This window comes from Acipenser ruthenus, chromosome 60 (assembly GCF_902713425.1).
Source record: "Acipenser ruthenus chromosome 60, fAciRut3.2 maternal haplotype, whole genome shotgun sequence".
Taxonomy (NCBI): domain Eukaryota; kingdom Metazoa; phylum Chordata; class Actinopteri; order Acipenseriformes; family Acipenseridae; genus Acipenser; species Acipenser ruthenus.
This window is the reverse complement of record NC_081248.1, coordinates 1,194,296-1,214,715: the sequence shown is the minus strand read 5'-3', so window position 1 is coordinate 1,214,715 and position 20,420 is coordinate 1,194,296. Positions and strand designations below refer to the sequence as shown.

General features: G+C 39.8%; 1 protein-coding gene across 1 annotated transcript in view; it reads right to left on the bottom strand.

The window, feature by feature from the left end:
* The window catches only part of LOC131725070 (Fc receptor-like protein 5), a 178,718-nt gene extending 161,356 nt beyond the window's left edge, over positions 1–17,362 (bottom strand). The window contains exons 1-4 of the mRNA XM_059018552.1: positions 17,316–17,362; positions 14,733–14,774; positions 5,639–5,935; positions 2,693–2,971 (exon numbers count right to left, since the gene is read on the bottom strand). Coding sequence (XP_058874535.1) covers positions 2,693–2,971; positions 5,639–5,935; positions 14,733–14,774; positions 17,316–17,346 — 649 coding nt within the window. The 5' untranslated portion in view covers positions 17,347–17,362. The remainder of the gene's footprint in view (positions 1–2,692; positions 2,972–5,638; positions 5,936–14,732; positions 14,775–17,315) is intronic.
* Between the last annotated feature and the right edge of the window lie 3,058 nt (positions 17,363–20,420).

The following is a 20,420-nucleotide window of genomic DNA, read 5'->3' as shown; positions in this document are numbered from 1 at the left end:
AATGGAGTTGGTGTTAGGAGATTTGCGTGGTAAGGTTTGCTTAGTATATCTAGATGATGTGATCATTTACTCAGCAAACAAAGAACAGCATTTAAAGGATATCCGGTCAGTCTTTGATAAACTTCAAGAGGCTGGTCTTACTATTAATTTAAAGAAGTGTCAATTTTGCAAAACTGAGATTAAATTTCTGGGACATATTGTTTCTACAGCAGGTGTGTATGCAGATCCTGCAAAGACTGAAGCAATTCAGCAGTATCCAGTACCAGCTAATTTAAGGGACTTGCAAAGGTTCTTAGGAATGGCAGGCTGGTATCATCGCTTTGTTCCTGGATTCTCTGTCATTGCTGAGCCTTTGAACACTCTTAAGAAGAAAGGTGTGAAGTGGAGGTGGTCTCCTGAATGTCAGTCAGCATTTGAACAACTGAAAGGACATTTAATGTCACCACCAGTGCTTGGTCACCCGAACAATGAGTTGCCTTTAGTGGTTTATACTGACGCCAGTGGTTTTGGCTTGGGAGCTATATTGGTGCAGCGCTTATCTCCTACTCAAGAAGAGGTGTTGGCGTATGCCAGTCGAGCATTGACTCCTCCGGAGAAGAATTATACCACCACTGAGCAGGAATGCTTAGCAGTTGTGTGGTCTTTAGAGAAATGGAGACAATATTTAGAAGGCAAACCGTTTAAAGTGGTTACGGATCACTCGGCTATTTTGTGGGTTTTTAATACTACAAAGCCTAACTCTAGACTCATTCGATGGGCTTTACGCCTTCAAGAATTTGAGTTTACTGTGGAGTTTCGGAAGGGTAAGCTGAATGAAGCCCCAGATGCTTTGTCACGTGCTCCATTAGGGACAACTGAGAAAGTTCTATTAGGAGTACAAGTGGAACAACTAGCAGCTGGGCAAAGTTATACTCCATTTCCTTATACAGATGATGATGTTTGGAGTGCGCAAAGAGAAGATCCGGAAGTACAGAGAATTTATCAAACTCTTCTGGAAAAGATTGAAGATGATGCCACCTCTGAACAAAATGAAAAGGCCTATGTTGTTTTAGAGGACAAGATTTATAGAGTGAGTAAAATGTACAATACTACAAAGTACCAACTCTATATACCAAAGAGTTTACGATCTGATGTGTTGCATGCCTATCATAGTAATCCTATGAGTGGGCACATGGGTCGGTATAAAACTCTGCACCGTATCCTGCAAACAGCATATTGGCCAGGGATATGGAAAGATGTTGTTACTTATGTGCGTAACTGTCAAGTTTGTCAGTCGGTAAAACCTGAAAATACTCGCCCTGTGGGTAAATTACAGTCTATTACAGTCACTCGACCATGGGAAATGGTTGGAGTTGACCTTATGGGTCCTCTGCCTAACAGTTCCAACAACAATACGCAATTGCTAGTGGTGGTAGACTATTACACCCGCTGGGTTGAACTTTTTCCATTAAGACAGGCAAAAGCTGTAACCATTGCTAATTGCCTGAGAAAAGACATATTTACACGTTGGGGTACGCCTGCTTATCTTTTATCTGATCGGGGTCCGCAGTTTGTCTCAGAAGTGTTGACTGCTCTTTGTAAGCAGTGGAATGTAGTAAAGTAACAGGGTGTGGTCATAAGTCGCTGACTGGTATTTTTGCTTCTAATTAGTTGGTGAATATACTATAATAATCTTTATAAGCAATAATGGACACTATTTGATTATTTTCTCAAAATAAATATTTATAAAGAAAATAATAGTTCTTCATTCCTTTATTATCAACGTATCTGATAAATTGAGTTAATGAAACATTATCTGCTTATATCCACTCATTTCAAAAGGTTAATATACTGTACAGGTAGTACAACTGAAAAAAGTTTTAATTGTAGTGTAAAACTTTAATCACTTTAACTAAAATCGGGGATTGTGTGAATGCTAATATCTCAGCCATACATTTTCTCTGTGCCTCACATGCAAGGATAAAACCAAAAATGTATATTTTTAATCTCACTAAACCAATGATTTGTCACAGAAAATCATACACTGCATGTAATTCACATTGCTGTAGCTTGAAAGTAACAAAAATACGACTCTTTGTAAGTAACTCATGTAACAAACTTAAATTTGAGCATGAATGTTAAAATGGGCTCTGTGTTTGAGCCATTGTTAGTTAAAGCAAAAGCTTTTTAAGTACAAGCTATATTATCCTGTGCCTACAGCCAGCTGTACTGTAGATATTAGCATGTGACAATTCATTTGAAGGAGATACTGAGGTAAGAGTCCCACTATCATGGTAAAAAGGGTGGTGTTCATGCAAATGATTTATCTGTGAGAGAGCTGATCCGTGGAATTTGTCATCAGGGCATTCGTGAATTACAGCGGAAGCAAGTAGTAAAGTTTGGAGGAGTGTTAATAGCACACCTCCAGTCTTAACTCCAGTTTTACCATCGGTACATGAATCAGGCCCAGAGTAAAAAAATATGAAAGCATGGATTTTGTGAAAGAGCTCCACAGTTGGATTGCTAAACAGCTGTGTGAAAACACACAAACACATGCACAATACTTGCTGAAGGCTAGTTAATACAGTGCATAGTGGCCAACTACTCTGTTGTAGTTTTGCTGTGATTTAAGATAATTTAAAGTTTCTAATAGAGGTTATTAAAGAGAGCAACATCATTCCATGTTTTGTTAACAATGAATATCTCGACTCACCTTTCACAAAAAGCCACACAGAATCACTCCTTTTCTTCACCCCCATCCCTGCTGCCTCCACCTCACACTGGTAGCTCCCTGTGTCTTTTAGCTCTGCCGCTGGGATTGAGTATGGATCCCGTGATCGAGCTCCACTCAGATTCACATTGTCTTTGATATAGCGGTACTGCAGCTGTGTGTCGTGTTTATTTATGTGAGCCCCACACTGCAGAGTCACAGGCTCTCCCTCCCACACTGAGGCATCAGGTAGCACTGTCAGAGTGGATGTGCTGAACAGCTCTAAGTAAACAGAGAGAAAGAGGCCTTTAATGATAAACATCATTTGCTCTTTAAAATGAAATTAATTAAAAGCAGTAAATAATCAGTCAAATAACTTTGTTTCTTCTTCATATCTATTTTTTATTGAAAAGAAATAGAGCTACAAAGTAGTTTTCCTTTGCTCTAATACTGAGATTTTTTAAATTATTTTTCTCTATGGTTGGCTCCCATCTTTCTTACAGGCTCAGTTCAGTCACTCATCTTAAACTTGTATCTAAACATCTGGGCTGTATTGTGAGTAAAACGTGTTCCTGCCCCGTCCAGCTCCACAGCAGTACTCACCACTGTGGGACAGAGCAGCAGCACTGATTGTGTATCCGGCTCCAATTTCACTGCATTTGTGTGTTAATGTTGGTGTATAGATATTGCTGCACGGGATATAAATGGGTCTGTGTAGCACGACTGATTTAAAATATATAGTTGTATTTAGGCACGGGGATTGCACTATACGTGCATTCACGTGCATTTAAAGTATTTAATAATCTGTGAGCACAGGATTGTACAGAATTAGTTCACGTGCTGGGATTCAAGTGAATAATTAATTAGTAATTGAATCCCGTTTCACTCACTTGGGGTTGTGTGTTCAGGGCGAAAGAACGGGAGAGAGTGAGGAGAGTAACTTAAATAATAATCAATTGCTATGTCATGCTGGAGGACCAGCACGGTACTTGTTTGTTTAGTGTTCATCCCTGTGTGTTAGTGTCTGTTTGTTTTGGTTATCTGTCTGTTTATTTTGGCATCACATGCCGTGTGCTGTTTTTGTTTAAATCCTTTATTTGTTTCATTAAAACACTGAGCGCCGCAGCGTCTCAGTTTCACCTGCCACTACTGTCTGTCTGTGTTTCTTTCTGGCCTGACGTCACCCCTACAGCCAGCCTATTCACAACAACTCACATCACATCACAAGGACAAAAAACTGGCCTCATGTGCTCTTTAAACGTGTGGTTTTGACGATTGGAAAAAAATTGAAATACTTGAGAAGCTAGAAAAAGGTAGCACTTTAAAGCAACTTTCAGTTGAATATGGAATTGGTGAACACACAGTTCATGATTTAAAAACAGAACAAGGAGAAGTTGATTTCTTACACGAGTATCTTTGAGGATGAGGATTTGGACACAGCAATGTTGGAATGGCTCATCCAGTAAAGAGTTGAAGGTACGCCAGTGTCTGGACTAATTTGTGCTAAACAAGTCAAGTTTTTTTAGATGCACTGGGGATGGAGGGCGATTTCAATGCTTTCTCTGGATTGCTAACTCGGTTTAAAAAACAATACGGCATCCGCGAGACCTGCATTCAAGGGGAAAAGTTAAGCACTGATCAGTCAGCTGCTGATCACTTTCATGAGAATTTCATAAAATTAATTGAAAAAGAAGGGTTCCAATGAGAACAAATTTACAAAGCCGACAAAACCGGATTCTATTGGAAATGTTTACCGACAAAGACCTAGCCAAATGACATGCCCCAGACCATAAGTCTAGTAAAGAGAGGCTAACACTTATGTGTTGTGCAAATGTGACCGGCTCACATAAACTTAAAGTTTGTGTAATTGGCAAAGTGAAAAAACCACGCTAATTTAAAGGAACAGAAGCCTCTAATATGCCAGTGGATTATTTTATTCAGAAATCGGCGTGGATGGATTGTGACATTTTTAAAGAATGGTTTAGTAAAAGGTTTGTTCCACGGGTTCGAGAGCACCTGCAGTCAAAAGGCTTGACTTAGAAAAGGCTGTCCTGCTGCTGGATAATGCCCCTTCTCATTCTCATGAAAGTTTTCTCAAATCCGAAGATGGCAACATCATTGTAAAATATTTACCACCGAACGTGACTTCTGTGATACAGCCTATGGACCTGGGAGTGATTGCATGCGTCAAGAGGAATTATCGAGTTGGACTGTTAGAAAAGCATGTTAATGAAGGAAATGATTGAAAATCTTTTTGGAAGAAGCTGACAGTTCTGGATGCAATTCCTGAAGTGGCTCGAGTATGGAATGAAGTGAAACCAGTTACGATGATCACATCATGGAGAAAAATATTACCAGAGCAAAGTAATGAGACAGAAATCGGAGAGGAAGAAATCTCAGCAGGAAGCCTTGGAGAAATTGTGTAGAAAATAGGAGGTGAAAATGTCAATGCTGAAAATATTGAGGAGTTGCTGAATAGCGATCGTGATGAAGCTGGATACGAGTTGCTTACTGATGAAGACATTGTGAAGCGTGTCCAAGGACAGACCACCGAGTCCAGTGAAAGTGAAGGGGAGGAGGGGGATAACCTGATTCCGCAGCATTGCGTTTCTCACAGTACAGCCCTCGGGTGTGTTGAAACTCTGCTTGATTATGTTGAGCAGCAGTATGACACATCCTTGAATGACAAACTATTTCTGAGAGTGCTACAAACAAATATTAGAAAAAAGGAAAGCCAATCAACGAGACAAACAAGCATGACTGACTACTTTAAAAAACTATAGACTAAGTACAAACTTTGAATGAGTTTTATTATAATTGGCCTTATCCGTGTTTTTGTTTTATCTGTGCAACCAGTCGCCCCCATTACCCTGGATAATCGAGAGATGACTGTAGTAACAATTGAGTTGTACCAAAAGATTACTCATCACACTCATTTCAGTTACTCACCTGATACTTCTATATTGACAGCACTGCTGTAGTCTGAGTTAAATGGGTTTCTCCCTCTTTCAGCTCGACACCAGTACTCTCCACTGTGATTCAGAGCAGCAGCACTGATTGTGTATCCAGCTCCAGTTTTACTGCTGCTGTCAGTCTGGTACACTGGAGTACTGTGCTGACTGCCTTTGTACCAGCGATATCTCCAGCCACCAGAGCCCCCCCTAACCACACAGCTCAGGGTGACTTTGTCTCCTTCAAATATCTCTCCTGCAGGCTCCCGGGTCAGGACAGGCTTTGGCTTGTCCACTGAAATAGAGGCGACAGCAAAATTAGGGTGCACATGTCTCTCTGTCAGTCAGAGAAAAATTTTAACCACTAGATTCTGTAATTGTTCATTTAAAACCACTCGTTATTATGTAACTACTGTAGCTACTTTACATGTGCATGTGTAGTCTCAGAGGGACAAGGAATACCTTCCCAGTGTGCGTTTGTGAAGGGATAGAGGGAGACAGAAAGGGGGTTCTTAGTCTCCCTGATGAGAAGGCATGAACAGTTCAGTGCAGATTGAGGAATCTTCTCAGTGTGTGAAGGTGACAGAAATGGAATGGAGGGGCAGACAGCACTGACACCGATGAGAAGGAAAGAAGGGCGGAGGAGCAGTGTAAATAGAGGAACTCTCTCAGTGTGTTTGTGGTACAAATGCAGGGAGAAAGAGAGGGGGCAGGGCAGACAGCACTCACACTGATGAGAAGGAAAGAAGGGTGGAGGAGCAGTGTAAATAGAGGAACTCTCTCAGTGTGTTTGTGGTACAAATGCAGGGAGAAAGAGAGGGGGCTGGGGCAGACAGCACTCAGGTAGGAAGGCAGTCGGGAGACAGACTGCCCCATCTGCGTTTTATCATTATTATTATTATTATTATAATATTAATCTTTTTTTCTGCCTAATGGCCCTCTACTGACTTTGAGCCTTCATAACTAATATATATATATATATATATATATATATATATATATATATATATACAGTACTGTGCAAAAGTTTTAGGCAGGTGTGAAAAAATGCTGTAAAGTAAGAATGCTTTCAAAAATAGACATGTTAATAGATTATATTTATCAATTAACTAAATGCAAAGTGAGTGAACAGAAGAAAAATCTAAATCAAATCCATATTTGGTGTGACCACCCTTTGCCTTCAAAACAGCATCAATTCTTCTAGGTACACTTGCACACAGTTTTTGAAGGAACTCGCAGGTAGGTTGGCCCAAACATCTTGGTGAACTAACCACAGTTCTTCTGTGAATTTAGGCAGCCTCAGTTGCTTCTCTCTCTTCATGTAATCCCAGACAGACTCGATGATGTTGAGATCAGGGCTCTGTGGGGACCATACCATCACTTCCAGGACTCCTTGTTCTTCTTTACGCTGAAGATAGTTCTTAATGACTTTCGCTGTATGTTTGGGGTCGTTGTCATGCTGCAGAATAAATTTGGGGCCAATCAGATGCCTCCCTGATGGTATTGCATGATGGATAAATATCTGCCTGTACTTCTCAGCATTGAGGAGACCATTAATTCTGACCAAATCCCCAACTCCATTTGCAGAAATGCAGCCCCAAACTTGCAAGGAACCTCCACCATGCTTCACTGTTGCCTGCAGACACTCATTCGTGTACCGCTGTCCAGCCCTTCGGCGAACAAACTGCCTTCTGCTACAGCCAAATATTTCAAATTTTGACTCATCAGTCCAGAGCACCTGCTGCCATTTTTCTGCACCCCAGTTCCTGTGTTTTCGTGCATAGTTGAGTTGCTTAGCCTTGTTTCCACGTCGGAGGTATGGCTTTTTGGCCGCAAGTCTTCCATGAAGGCCACTTCTGACCAGACTTCTCCGGACAGTAGATGGGTGTACCAGGGTCCCACTGTTTTCTGCCAATTCTGAGCTGCTGGCACTGCTGGACATCTTCCGATTGCGAAGGGAAGTAAGCATGATGTATCTTTCATCTGCTGCAGTAAGTTTCCTTGGCCGACCACTGCGTCTACGGTCCTCAACGTTGCCCGTTTCTTTGTGCTTCTTCAAAAGAGCTGTCTGCCTTGAAATTTCTGCCTTGGAGAGACCTTGCTGATGCAGTATAACTACCTTGTGTCTTGTTGCTGTGCTCAGTCTTGCCATGGTGTATGACTTTTGACAGTAAACTGTCTTCAGCAACCTCACCTTGTTAGCTGAGTTTGGCTGTTCCTCACCCAGTTTTATTCCTCCTACACAGCTGTTTCTGTTTCAGTTAATGATTGTGTTTCAACCTACATATTGAATTGATGATCATTAGCACCTGTTTGGTATAATTGTTTAATCATACACCTGACTATATGACTACAAAATCCCTGACTTTGTGCAAGTGTACCTAGAAGAATTGATGCTGTTTTGAAGGTAAAGGGTGGTCACACCAAATATGGATTTGATTTAGATTTTTCTTCTGTTCACTCACTTTGCATTTAGTTAATTGATAAATATAATCTATTAACATGTCTATTTTTGAAAGCATTCTTACTTTACAGCATTTTTTCACACCTGCCAAAAACTTTTGCACAGTACTGTATATATATTATACAAACAGATCAACACTTTACTAATAACAAAGTTAGATGGTGGTTTTAAGTTGAAAGGTTAAAGTTTAGGTGTGCAAACAAGCCTCCCAAAAACACACCTCTCACTGTGGGCAGACTGGCAAGGGTGGCATGGAGGGGCACAGCAGTTCTGCCAGTCCTCACTGCAGATATATGTGTATGTATGTGTGACATTTAAAGACATGGGTTTTGTTTACTGCACATCAAAAAACGATTAAGCCTTGTTTAAAATGTGATGTATTAGTCTATTAATAAAACAGTATTATCCCTGTGCTGCAATCATTTTTTAAATATATTTTTGAGGTTACAAAAACCCTGTATCCTAGAGGCATCACTGGGTGAAGCACTGTTTCAAAAGGGCGTGCATGCAAATTTTCCAAGCACAGATTATATTACTACTCCCAATAAGGGGTGGGGGGTTAAAGTTTAGTACTAGGGGAAGAGAACTATGTTATATAATATTATTAAAAAGCTTAAAGAAAATAAGTAACATTAAATGGCCATTAAAATGTGTTTTATATAATTTCATGTAAAGTTTGGAAATTACGTGTTTTGGAAATATTTATAAATAGTTATACATGTGTATTTTTGTACTTCTCACTTGGATGAGCTTAGAGGGAGGGGCTGAAGATAGCCAGCTATATATAAGCTCAGCCAGGAAGCAGGGGAGTTTTTTAGGTGTTTGCTTTACCTGAGGCTAGAGCCTATGTTGAAGCCTATTAAGACCCTGTTATTATGAATACAAATAATTTCTGGACATTGTTAATAGTTCTATTTATTTTCTCACGCTAATACTTTTGTTAGTTTTTTTCGCTGTTCATAATAAACGTTCAGTTTTTGCACCCTCCATCTTGGACTTCCTGCCATGCTTTCTGTCTACCAGTACAGCAACTATTGGGCAACCTCACAAGTGGTGTTACAAGTGGTTGTGGCTAGCAGAAGGCTTACGAAGACAAGCAAGGTCAATATCTTGGAAGAGTTGCAAATACCAGAAACTGGTTAAGAACAACAGAGAACTGGAAAATGTGATGGCATTGCCCAAAATAGAGTTCAGAGGGAGGGGAGGAGGGCGCTGAGGGAGCCTAGAGAAAGAAGCGGCCTGCCAAGACCAGAGGTGGAAAGCCATGCTGCATGGTCATGCATCACGGGAGGAGGAAGGATGTGAAGATGGTCAGGCTGAATCAGCCCCAGAGTCATCCTGTACCCGTGAGCATTAAGTGGAATGGAGAGAATCTCACTTACAATAGGACCCTGAAGAGGACGTTAGGCAGTTTTAACCACTTTTGAAAGGATGGCAGCTGCTTACGGATGACCAGAGAAGGCAGGAGAATACGATTAGTGCCATAATTAACAGTTATGGAAAGCCGTAACTGCTTACATGGCTGTGGAGAAGGATGACACTTTGGACTATGTTTTAACAAAGTATCAGATCAGCACAGAGATGTATCAATGGTGGTTTCATGCTATGGATATTCTCCAAGGAGAGACGTCCAGAGAGCTATATGTGAAGTTGAAGGACCTTCATGAGGAAGTGGGTGAGACCTCAGCTGAAGACCGTGAAGGAGATTGGTGGTCATCATTATGGAACTGTTTCTACGCATGCTCAACCTGGAGCTGGAGGGCTGGATAAAGGAGTGAAACCCAACTACAGCCGAGGAAGCAGCCAGGTTGGAGGAAGTCTTAATGACGGCCCAGATAGGAGCCAAGAGTTGACTGAGCAGATGATCCTGCATCCAACCCAGATGTGAATCGGAAAGTGCGAAGAGGGGTGGTCAATCATAAAGTCAGCTTAACCCAGTAATTAGTCAGCCTAGCAAACAGTTCAGTGAGTCAGTGAAGGGAGAGGAAGAAGTGAGATGTTTCAATTGTGGTCAGCTAGGTCACAAAAAACATGGTGTCCAGTTAGGAAGACTAGATCTCTACTAACCTTTATTATGTGCCTAGAGATTCGGAGGTAGGAGGGGCAGCCTTGGACCAACCGACCAGTGTTCTGATCAATGGCCAACCTGTGTAAGCTTTATTAGACCTTGGTAGTACACAACCATTAATACGAGAGGATTTGGTGCCTCAGGAATAGTTGAATGAGGAGGTGTGGTAATATGAGTTGCAGTGCACAGGTGTAGAGCTGATGTGGTGATCAAGACAAAGACGAACAACACAGTCCTGGTGAAATGATGGTCTTTTATTTATAATTGAATAGTCAAAATTGACTGACAGAAATAATAAAGACAACAGGCAATACACAACGATGTGTAATGCTCTGTTCAATAAATCCACGGGGCAGTCCCAAACAACACAGTATTTAAACACGCAGTATTTAAACACACGCAAAATACAAACACAGTCACAGGTCCAAAGTGAGTGATGTAGTGTTCTTGGTGCTAATACAGTTTATCGTGATGCAAGTGTAGTGATTTGTGGGTTTGTGCTGGACCCTGACGACAGTTCCAGAATGTGTCAGCCGTCTAATAATAATAAGTAACAATTAGACAAACAAACAAAAACTCACGCTACAGTACGATACGGGTCCTTCCTGGTTCAAGGCTTAACCATCAACAAATGAACAGATCACCAAGCTACGTCCCCTTATGTACCTTCAATCATGCCCCCTTGGATAGCATCCTATCAGCGGCTGCCACATCGTTTCCCCTCCGGGTCAATGATTTAGTGTAGCGTAGCTCTGCCCCCTTTCTAGATGGTCGATTTCTGTCTAACCCTGGGAATGAATTGTCTGGCCATCCAGTCCAAAGCACTCTGTTCCCTTTTCCTAACGCCCTCACAGGTTGGGATGGAGATTTACCACCAAGAATCATTATGTTTCTGTCACAGGAGGTTAAAATAAAGGTGATGTGTGCATAGATCGCCTATGCGTCTCTTGGGGGTAGATATAGAAGTGGACCGAGGTAAAGCAGAAAGCCTAAAAGCGTAGAGAGAAATGTCAGGAATGTCAGAACACAATTACAATTGGATTAGCAGTCTGAATTGCCCGAGCCATCTCTTCCAGTAGACTGGGAGGTTCCCTGAGACATACATAGCTCGTCTGCAGAAAAGTGATTGTACTCTGAAACTGTTGTTTGAGAAAGTGATTGTGATTGATGGGGAGAACCAGAAGTCAGAAGGGTTACGTTTTAGAGATGATTTGTATTTGACAGAACATGGGATTTTATACCGTAGGTATGAGCCTGCAGACAAATTATTTTTCCAAGGTCACTTAGGCAGACTGTAGTGTCTTTAGAACATTCAATACCTTGATCTAGACATTTGGGAAAGAACAAGATTTTAGCCAGAATAACTCATTTTTTTTTGGCTGCGTTGCTATGGTGATGTTACTGATTTTTGTAAAAGATGTCCAGCGAGTCCAGCTGGCGTTTGATCTGTCTGTGCACCCTTACAGCCATTGTCCATTATTAATGCTCCTTTTGAAAGGATAAGAATGGATGTGGTAGGGCCGTTGGAGAGGAGCAAGTCAGAGAACAGATATGTTTTAGTGATTTGCAGTTATGCTATACGCTACCCAGAGTCATTTTCATTGAGGGTTATGAAGGCTGGGCAGGTAGCACATGCTCTAGTTCAGTTATTTTTAAGAGAGGGGGTACCCCACAAGATCCTTGCAGACAAAGGTACCAATATTTTGACCAGGTTTATAAATTGCTAGGGATTGAGGGTTAAAGACCACCCCTTATTACCCTCAAACAGATAGCTGGTTGAATGCTTTAACAAGACCCTGAAGAGCATGCTGAGGAGGTTTGTGAATGAGATGGGAACTGGCTGGGAAAGAAGCTTAACAGGAATCGAAGATGGAGTCCATGAACATCTTGGCCTATGTACTGAAGATGAGGAATCGTCTGGAACAGATGACTGCACTGGTCTGTGAATATACATATCAGAAGGGGTGGTTTGATCAGTCTGCCAGATCTCAGATTTTTGAGCCAGGCCAAAAAATGTTGCTACTATTGCCAACTCACACTAGCAAGTTGTTAGCAAAATGGCAAGGCCTGTATGAGGTTCTCCATAAAATGGTCATGTTAGATTGCAATAAGCCAAAACAGCAGTTCCATGTGAATTTGTTGAAGGAATGGTTGCCTCCTGCAGAATCCCTCAATACCACCTTCACCATGCAAGATGAGTATTGCAGCAGATCCATGCAGCCTGGCCTAACTGTGAATCTCCGGAAGTGTGCTCTTGCCAAAACCAAGGCCAAGCACCTTGGTTATGTCCTGGGGAATAGAGTAATCTGGCCTCAGGTGGTAAAGGTTGAAGCAAGCCGGACCTGTCCTTCACCCACGACCATGAAGGTGGTGAGATCTTTCTTGGGTCTTGTAGGACGGTATCACCATTTAATCCCAAACTTCTCTGCTCGAGCTGCAGTGTTAACTAACCTTACCAAGAAGAGCAAATCCAACAAGATCATGTGGAAGGAGGCATGTGAGCGAGCCTTCAACGACTTGAAGGGGGCGTTGTGCCAGGATGCATTACTAGAGTCCAGACTTTGAGAAACCATTCACCATCCAGACGGATGCATCTGCCGTAGGACTGGGAGCCATTACATGGAGAGCTGGGTGAGCAAAGACCTGCTGCCTTTTAGCCGAAAATTGTTTCCCAGGGAAACCTGGTATTCGACCATGGAGAAGGAATGTTTGGCTATTAAATGGGCCTTATATTAATTAAAATATGACCTGCTTGGCTGTGATTTTATCCTGGAGACGGACCATCGGGCTTTGCAGTGGCTGGAAAGAATGAATTATAACAACGCTTGCAGCACAAGGCGGTGATGTAACAGGGCTACTTTTATGAATTGGTTCCTAGGCAACTAGGTGTTTTTATGTTTTGTTATAAGTGCTTTGTTTTATGTGTCATGTTTCTTTTTTTAATTGATTGATTAGTGATTTATTGGATAATTTATTTGCTTATATAAACTGCCTTTTTGTTTGATACGGGGCGAGAGAGGACGGACCGACAGGTGCGGGGGACCTGAGATTCGGTGTGCTGCTGTAGATGAGTGTTCTGGAGACGCGCTGTTTCTGTGTCTGCCATGTTGAGTCGTGTGAGTATATTTCAAAAGTAAAGTGTCCGCTAATTTGAGAGATAGTCCTGTCTCATAAGTTTTGTTTTCTTAGATTAAAAGTGTTCCAGCAGCAGGTAAAAATCCCCACACCTTTTGGTTTTGTTTACTAATGCTACACCGCTGTGTCCTTCTCCTCTCATCTGGTTTAAATGGGGGGAAACGTCTTTGTCTTAAACATACTTTGCTGGCCAGCAATTAAGAGTGGGGGAGGTATTGTTTCTTTGTTTGTTAAAGCAGGTCAGTCAGTTTCGTGTCTTGTCCTCGGCGCACCGAAAGGTAATTGGTTGTTTTCTTGTTATTTTATTTTTTATCATGCTTGGTGTGTTGTAGACACGGTAGTTAAGTGATTTATATTTTATTACGTTTTTGCTAGTTTTTTGAGTGTATGTGTAATGAGTTGTTGATATTTTGATTATTGTTTGGTTTGGGGTTAATCGGTGCGATTGAGGGCAGTAGCCACCTAATTGACCTGCTAATTAGGTAATGTAATTTTTATTGTGTTGCCTTTTGTTAACATTGAAGTCTTGCCAGTCTATTAACAACTAATTAACCCCCAATTTATGTTGTTCCTTATTTTGCTGCTAAACCTGAACTTTGCTGCCAATTTTCTTAAATATAATTAAACTTGTATTTTGTTGTTGAACTGTTCTCATGTAGTTAATCCTGGTATATTGCTGCTGACGTTCCCTAATACTGTTAAACCCTGTGTGTATTAACAATCTGGCTTTTGTTGTAGAACCCTTGCTGGGAAGAGCTATTAACAACCACCTACCACTTTTAATGAGAGGTGCAATCGCTGCTATATGTTGGTCTAATACCCCATGCTTTTAAATACTGTTGCTAATGGCTGGCTTTAATTTCCCCTCCTTGTTTTTAGTAAAACTGTTTGCATTTTATTGTATAGTTATTTAAACTGATTTATGTAAACCTTAGATCATTATAATAAAGCTTTGGAACTTTTATTCTGCCTCTGTCATTCTGTTGTCATTCCTGGTCACTTTGCCGCTATTCCAAACCTTTTTAATTTAGTTTAGTAGTGCCCCCCTAGTGGCGGTGTTAGAACTCATTGGGTGTCACTGGGTGGCTGCTACAGTACTTGTAAAATGCAACCGTTTAAGTTTACTCGGGCTGGAGTACAGAACAAGATAGCAGACTTCCTTACCCGCATTCCCAAGAGTGAGAAACCGGAGGTGGAAGGGAATGTGTGAGGGAGCTGTTAATCGCTACCCTCACTAAAACCATGAACGCTAACATTGCCATTTCATCATGGTCTACCAGGGATTGCACTGTTTAAAAGGGATTGGACGGTAGCTACAGGACTGAAAGAGGCACTAATGCTCTACTTCTACTTTTAATATTTAAATGCACATTAAAACCATATATAACGTACTGTGACCAAAACCTTATAAAACAGTGTACTTACCGGTAGGAGAGGTAACATGAGTTGGAGTTGTTGCCAGGAGACCTATGAAAATAAAAAAGAGTTAGAGGAATCTTGGTGAACACAGCAAAATGCGAATATTCTTTTAGTGAAAGTGCGCGCACTTTTATTAGTAGAATATCGCAGGAGGGTTTGTGTTTCAAATACAAACTACAAAGAAAAAACAAAAAAAGCATACCTTTTAAGTTTGGCCTTGATTTGTTTGTTAGAGACTTGTTTGAGCCGCAGCGTGGAATGCGCTGAGCATGCACAGGCACAGGCAGTTATACTGGAGCTCATGAGAGCGAGCTCACTGCTCCCAATACGTGGGGGAGGGGGGATTAAAGTTTAGTACTAGTGTAAGAGAACTATGTTAGAAATGATATTAATACGCTTTAAAGAAAAGAAGTGGAATGAAATGGCCATTCAAATGTATTTTATATTGTTTCATGTAAAGTATGGACAATATGTGTTTAGCAAATATTTGTAAATAGTTATACATGTGTGTACTTCTCACTTGGTTGAGCGTAGGGGGAGGGGCTGAAGATAGCCAGCTATATATAAACTCAGCAAGGAAACAGGGGAGGAAGTTTTTTTGTGGTGTTGCTTTACCGGAGGCTAGAGGCAATGTAATCCTATGTTGAAGCCTATTAGGACTCTGTTATCGTGCTGCATATTCGTCATTTCTGTTAATAGTTCTATTAATTTTCTAACATTTATCCTTTTTGTTATTTTGTGCATATGAAAACTACACAAAAAGATGTGTGCATCAAAATGAAAGGTGACTTGAGATTTTGGGGTAAAAAAACAAACTGTGTCAAAGTTGTAATTTCTATACTAAAAATCTATAATCTGCTCTTTTACCCTGATATGTAAATCATCTCTAAATGATTTTTAGATTTCAGTTTTTTAATCTTGCTGATATCTAATAAGCTGCTGCTATTAATGGAACTATCCTTGTGTTGTGTCTGTGATGGTGAACCTATTTTAAACCTTGATCTCCTTGAACCTAAATACTATTTAAATTGGAGACTACTTGACTGTGGTTGATATTATTATTTATTTCTTAGCAATTGTTACAAGATATCACATTATTTTTACATACAATTACATTATTTTTTTACATATAATTACCCATTTATACAGTTGGGTTTTTACTGGAGCAATCTAGATAAAGTACCTTGCTCAAGGGTACAACAACAGTGTCCCCCACCTGGGATTGAACCCACGACCCTCCGGTCAAGAGTCCAGAGCCCTAACCGCTACTCCACACTGCTGCCCTTACATTTGTACATTTAAAATTAAGGGTAAATATTTGGAAAAAAATATGAATTATAATACATGTGTTTAAGGTTGTATTTGCTTGTAAATTAAAGTAAGCACCGAGTTGTTTTCAATTGTTGGAATTTTTTGGGGGGTTCCTAGAACCATGTCGTTTCATAGTTTAAAATAACACTGTAAGTTATACTTCCTTTAACATAATGTAATGGAACATTTCAGTCATTAATAAGAATTTAGCTATTTAAAATACATTTATCTACACGGTGGGTACAGTATGTACAGGTAAATTAGTTTAATATTTTAATTAGAACCCACCAGTTCAGAATATGAGTATTTATGCAAAAAAATGTTTTATTATTAACGACTGTCAACAACTACGCAAATTTGTGAAATGTGATTTGACAGTAAAGTAGCTTTCAGATACATTAAATTGGGTAAAATACAGTGTGTCCGCTTTTATAACCTTTAAATATAGAAGTAAATTATTTACTTACCTTAACCCGGCTTTAAAAATATAGAAAGTTCTATGATTGCATCGCCCCTTTTGAAACCCAGGTTGTTGTCTCTGCCTATATGTTAAATTGGCAGCCATTTTATTTAATTTTATAAATTAACTATAAAACAGAATGCAAAAGTTAAATTTTTTAAAGAGAGTTTTTGTTGCATAGTGCATGTTTTATTTACAGGTGGCTACAGTGCAGTTTACGCTTGCAATTAGAGGTTTCTATTGTAGGTAAGTGTTGTTGTACAGCAAAATAAAAAATAAAAAACCTTCCAAGAATAGCACAATGGCAGCAAGTGCTATGCAAAAATCACATTAAAGGTGAATGTTCGTGAAACAATATTAAAGTAGATTAAATTAGCCTTTCATAAAGTTTTTTGACCATCCTCATCAAACACACACACACACACACACACACACACACACACACACACACTCACGCACACACACACACGCACACACATCACTTCACACAAGCTTCTTTAGCAGACAGAGCAAGCTGGATAATGATAAGTTCACTTGCCTCAATACAGTTCAGTACAATCCCTAAGCCATGAAAAAGGTTTGAAACCAAAGAACTGATCTCTTTTATGGTGATTGCTCACCACTATAGTATAGCATTTCTCATCACTGTTGTTAATGAAACACAACTGCTTTAATTCAGTACAGTACAGAACCAGCTCCAACATCCCCTTTTAAAAACCACCTGAAACTAACAAGCCAGACTCTTTCAAGCCATCAATCCCTCACCAGGGAGGCATGCTGCTGGATTTATGTTCAAAGTATTGGATCACAGTACTTACACATCACAATGTAGAGTTTCCCAGCCCGCATTCTGCCTGGAACTAAATGAAACTGCAACAAAATTGCTCTTTATAGAAAACCTTAATTTCCTTAAACGTTGGCAGCTTTTCACAGTTCCTCCCAGTGATGTTATTTTTTTTTTATCTCAAAGCGCTAACTGGTCACCAGCTACTGTTACAAAGATATGCTGGTGATTTCACAGGATACTGCAGATGAGTTCAGTGTGTGAATTTGTATTTTTACACTAAAACCGCTTCTTCTTTCTGAGAAGCAGCTTCATCTGTAAGCCAGTAACTGCAGCACAGACAAATTGGCATTCGTCTAATATCTATACTTAAAACTATTAGAAATAACTGAGCTGCACACACCTGCAGTAGATGTACTTGCCTTCCCCTCTCTCCGTCTTTGTCAGCCGTAACATCAGGTATGAGAAGAACACAAGTGTAAAGCTGCACTTTATTAGTAATAGTTGTTTTCTTTATTCTAGTTGGCACACTTATTTATTTGATCGCATTTTCTTTTGAGCACTTGTATGTTTTGATTTATTCTATTATGTAGAGAACAAGTTATTTATTTTATTCATTGCACTGTTTGTTTTGCTTTTGATTATTCTCGTGTAGTATTTTGTGTAGTTGCACTTTTTGTCACCGCTAATCATCCCCCGATTATTAACCAGCTGCTTGCTAATGATGTACACCTGTTGATTATCTGGGACGGCTTTAAAAGCCAGATTCGTCAATACAACAGCAGCGATACACAGATACTGTTGCTGATGCTGATGCTGCTGCTGCTACTCTCTTGATTTCAAGGTTGGTGTTGTTTTTGGGCTTGTTTTAATGTGAGAGCGATACACAGGTACTGATGCTGCTGCTGCTGGTCTCTTGATTTTAAGGAAACAAACGAAACTACCAGGATTTCTAGGCTGCGTCGGCGTTCCAGTCCTCCATAGCTCCTTCTTGTGGAAACCGCGATTCCATCTGAGATTGGACTTTTTTTTTTAAACTTCGTCGCTGCACTAAATCCTCCACATGGTCGAGAGATCGCATCAGTTTTAAATGTGGACATAAGTGATTTGTAATCCCTTTTTATCTGTGTATTCTTGTGTAATCAATTCTGTATTGTAGTGGTGGGTTTTTTTGTTTTATTGTATTTTATTTTCATATACAAAGCTTCAGACTTTTTATTATGTGGGCTTCGTGATAGTGCTTTGTATATTTTATCTTTTGTGTTTTGATTTTATTTTAATATGCAAAGCTCCCGATTTTAGACTACATCATTTTATTGTTTTAATATTATGTTAGTTGCTTTGTGTGTTTATTGAACTGCCCAAAATAAACCTTTTAAAACTCAGTTGTTCTGGTTGCTTGTTCTCCCTGTCTCGTGTTGTCACGCACCCCTTCCAGCACTAAATAAATCAACCTGTGCGTGTGGGTAATTGCCTCCGTACTTAGTGAGTGGGTCTCCACTCTGGCGTAGTCAGGCTACATTAGTACTTTTAAATTGAACACCTGCTACACAAGCATATGAAATCACTGATAATCAAAAGAACTGAGCATTGACTTCTGCAGCCATCATCTGCTTACATCAATGAATGAACAAATCTGGGTAGCACTTTTTAATTTTACTTACACATGAATGGTCAAGGAATGGTGACAAATACATAACATGCCAGTACTGACTTTGAAACCAAACAAGACACGAACAAACCAGACCAAATGAATAAACTCAATGTTGAAAGTTCTGTTCATAAATTAAATATTAATGACAGAAAACTTGAATTGGAAATAATTTAGAAAACTAACCATTCAGCAAAAGATACGTTACTTCTAAACTGTTTTAGGAGCATTACCAGATTCTGTTTCGTGGCTTAGTGGTGAAAGCAGGTGATGGAGTCAGGCTCAGTGTAGAAATAGGGTTCACAAGATGTAGGAAAAGTGATAGTGATATAGATAGAAAGTGTACCTCGCAGTGCTGTTCACTGCAGAGGCCATCTCAAAAACAGAACAAACTTCTCCTTTTCTGCGGTCAGTCAGCTCTACATTCATTTCTGAGAATAAGTGACTGTGGTTAGTGAGAGGAAGTGAAGGCAGGCAGGGTTTAAATTGAGCCTAAATACTGGAATGCAGCCCTGCACCCCCTGTTAAACTGCCAAGAGGGGATTCTGAAAAGGGGAGATTGAGCTGAGTAGTTTGATACCAAACATGCCAGTCAATCATCTTTAGAAAACCACTTAGTGGAGGAGTCTGCACTGCCCCTTTATGAAGTGTACTGCAGTATATACTACAACAGCACAGTATGGTAAAAACTAAATGAAAAATACATTCTAGGCAAACCATACTTAATGCACACAAGTAAGCACGGTCAATTCTAGATAGGTTTGGTAAAACATTGTGAGTTCACATTGTAAAGAGGTAAAGCTATCAGTCAAGAATGAATTGTATGAAGGACATGATTAAAAAAGGAATGAAAAACACAACTGGAGGGTTTATAACAAACAACCCCCCAAATCTCTGAAAACCACATCATACAGTTGTGAATGTACATGTCAATTGTGCATACAAGTTTCTTATAATTGCTTATTGTGGTTAAATGAATACAATTGCTAAGCACATGGGATATGCAATTAACAGGAATCTACTGCATGTGCATTTAATAAGAAATGTGCTTCACTTTTTAAAAGTTAACAGGAATATGCAATTATCAGATATGCAGTTAATTGGAACACACTGTACTTGTATAATTATTAAACCTCTAAATGAACCTAATATATTGGCACACCAGGGCTACATTGCAAAATCATTGGCACAAAAACAAGCTAGAAAACAATACTGACAAGTTACCTCTCATCAGCAAAACAACATTAACGTTGTTTTAGTAGATATATATAGATATATATATATATATATATACTGTAACAGCAGCGGGAATGTGAGACAGCAGGGAGGGGGTTAAAACCGCCCTGCGAGAGAATGGACCTTTTTGTTTGATTGTTTTGCTTTTGTTTAATTTAATTGTTTAATTGTTTTATTATTTAATTATCAGTAATTAAGAATTGGAACCAGGTGCAGGGTATTTAAGAGGAATAGTCAGTTTACTCGGGGCTG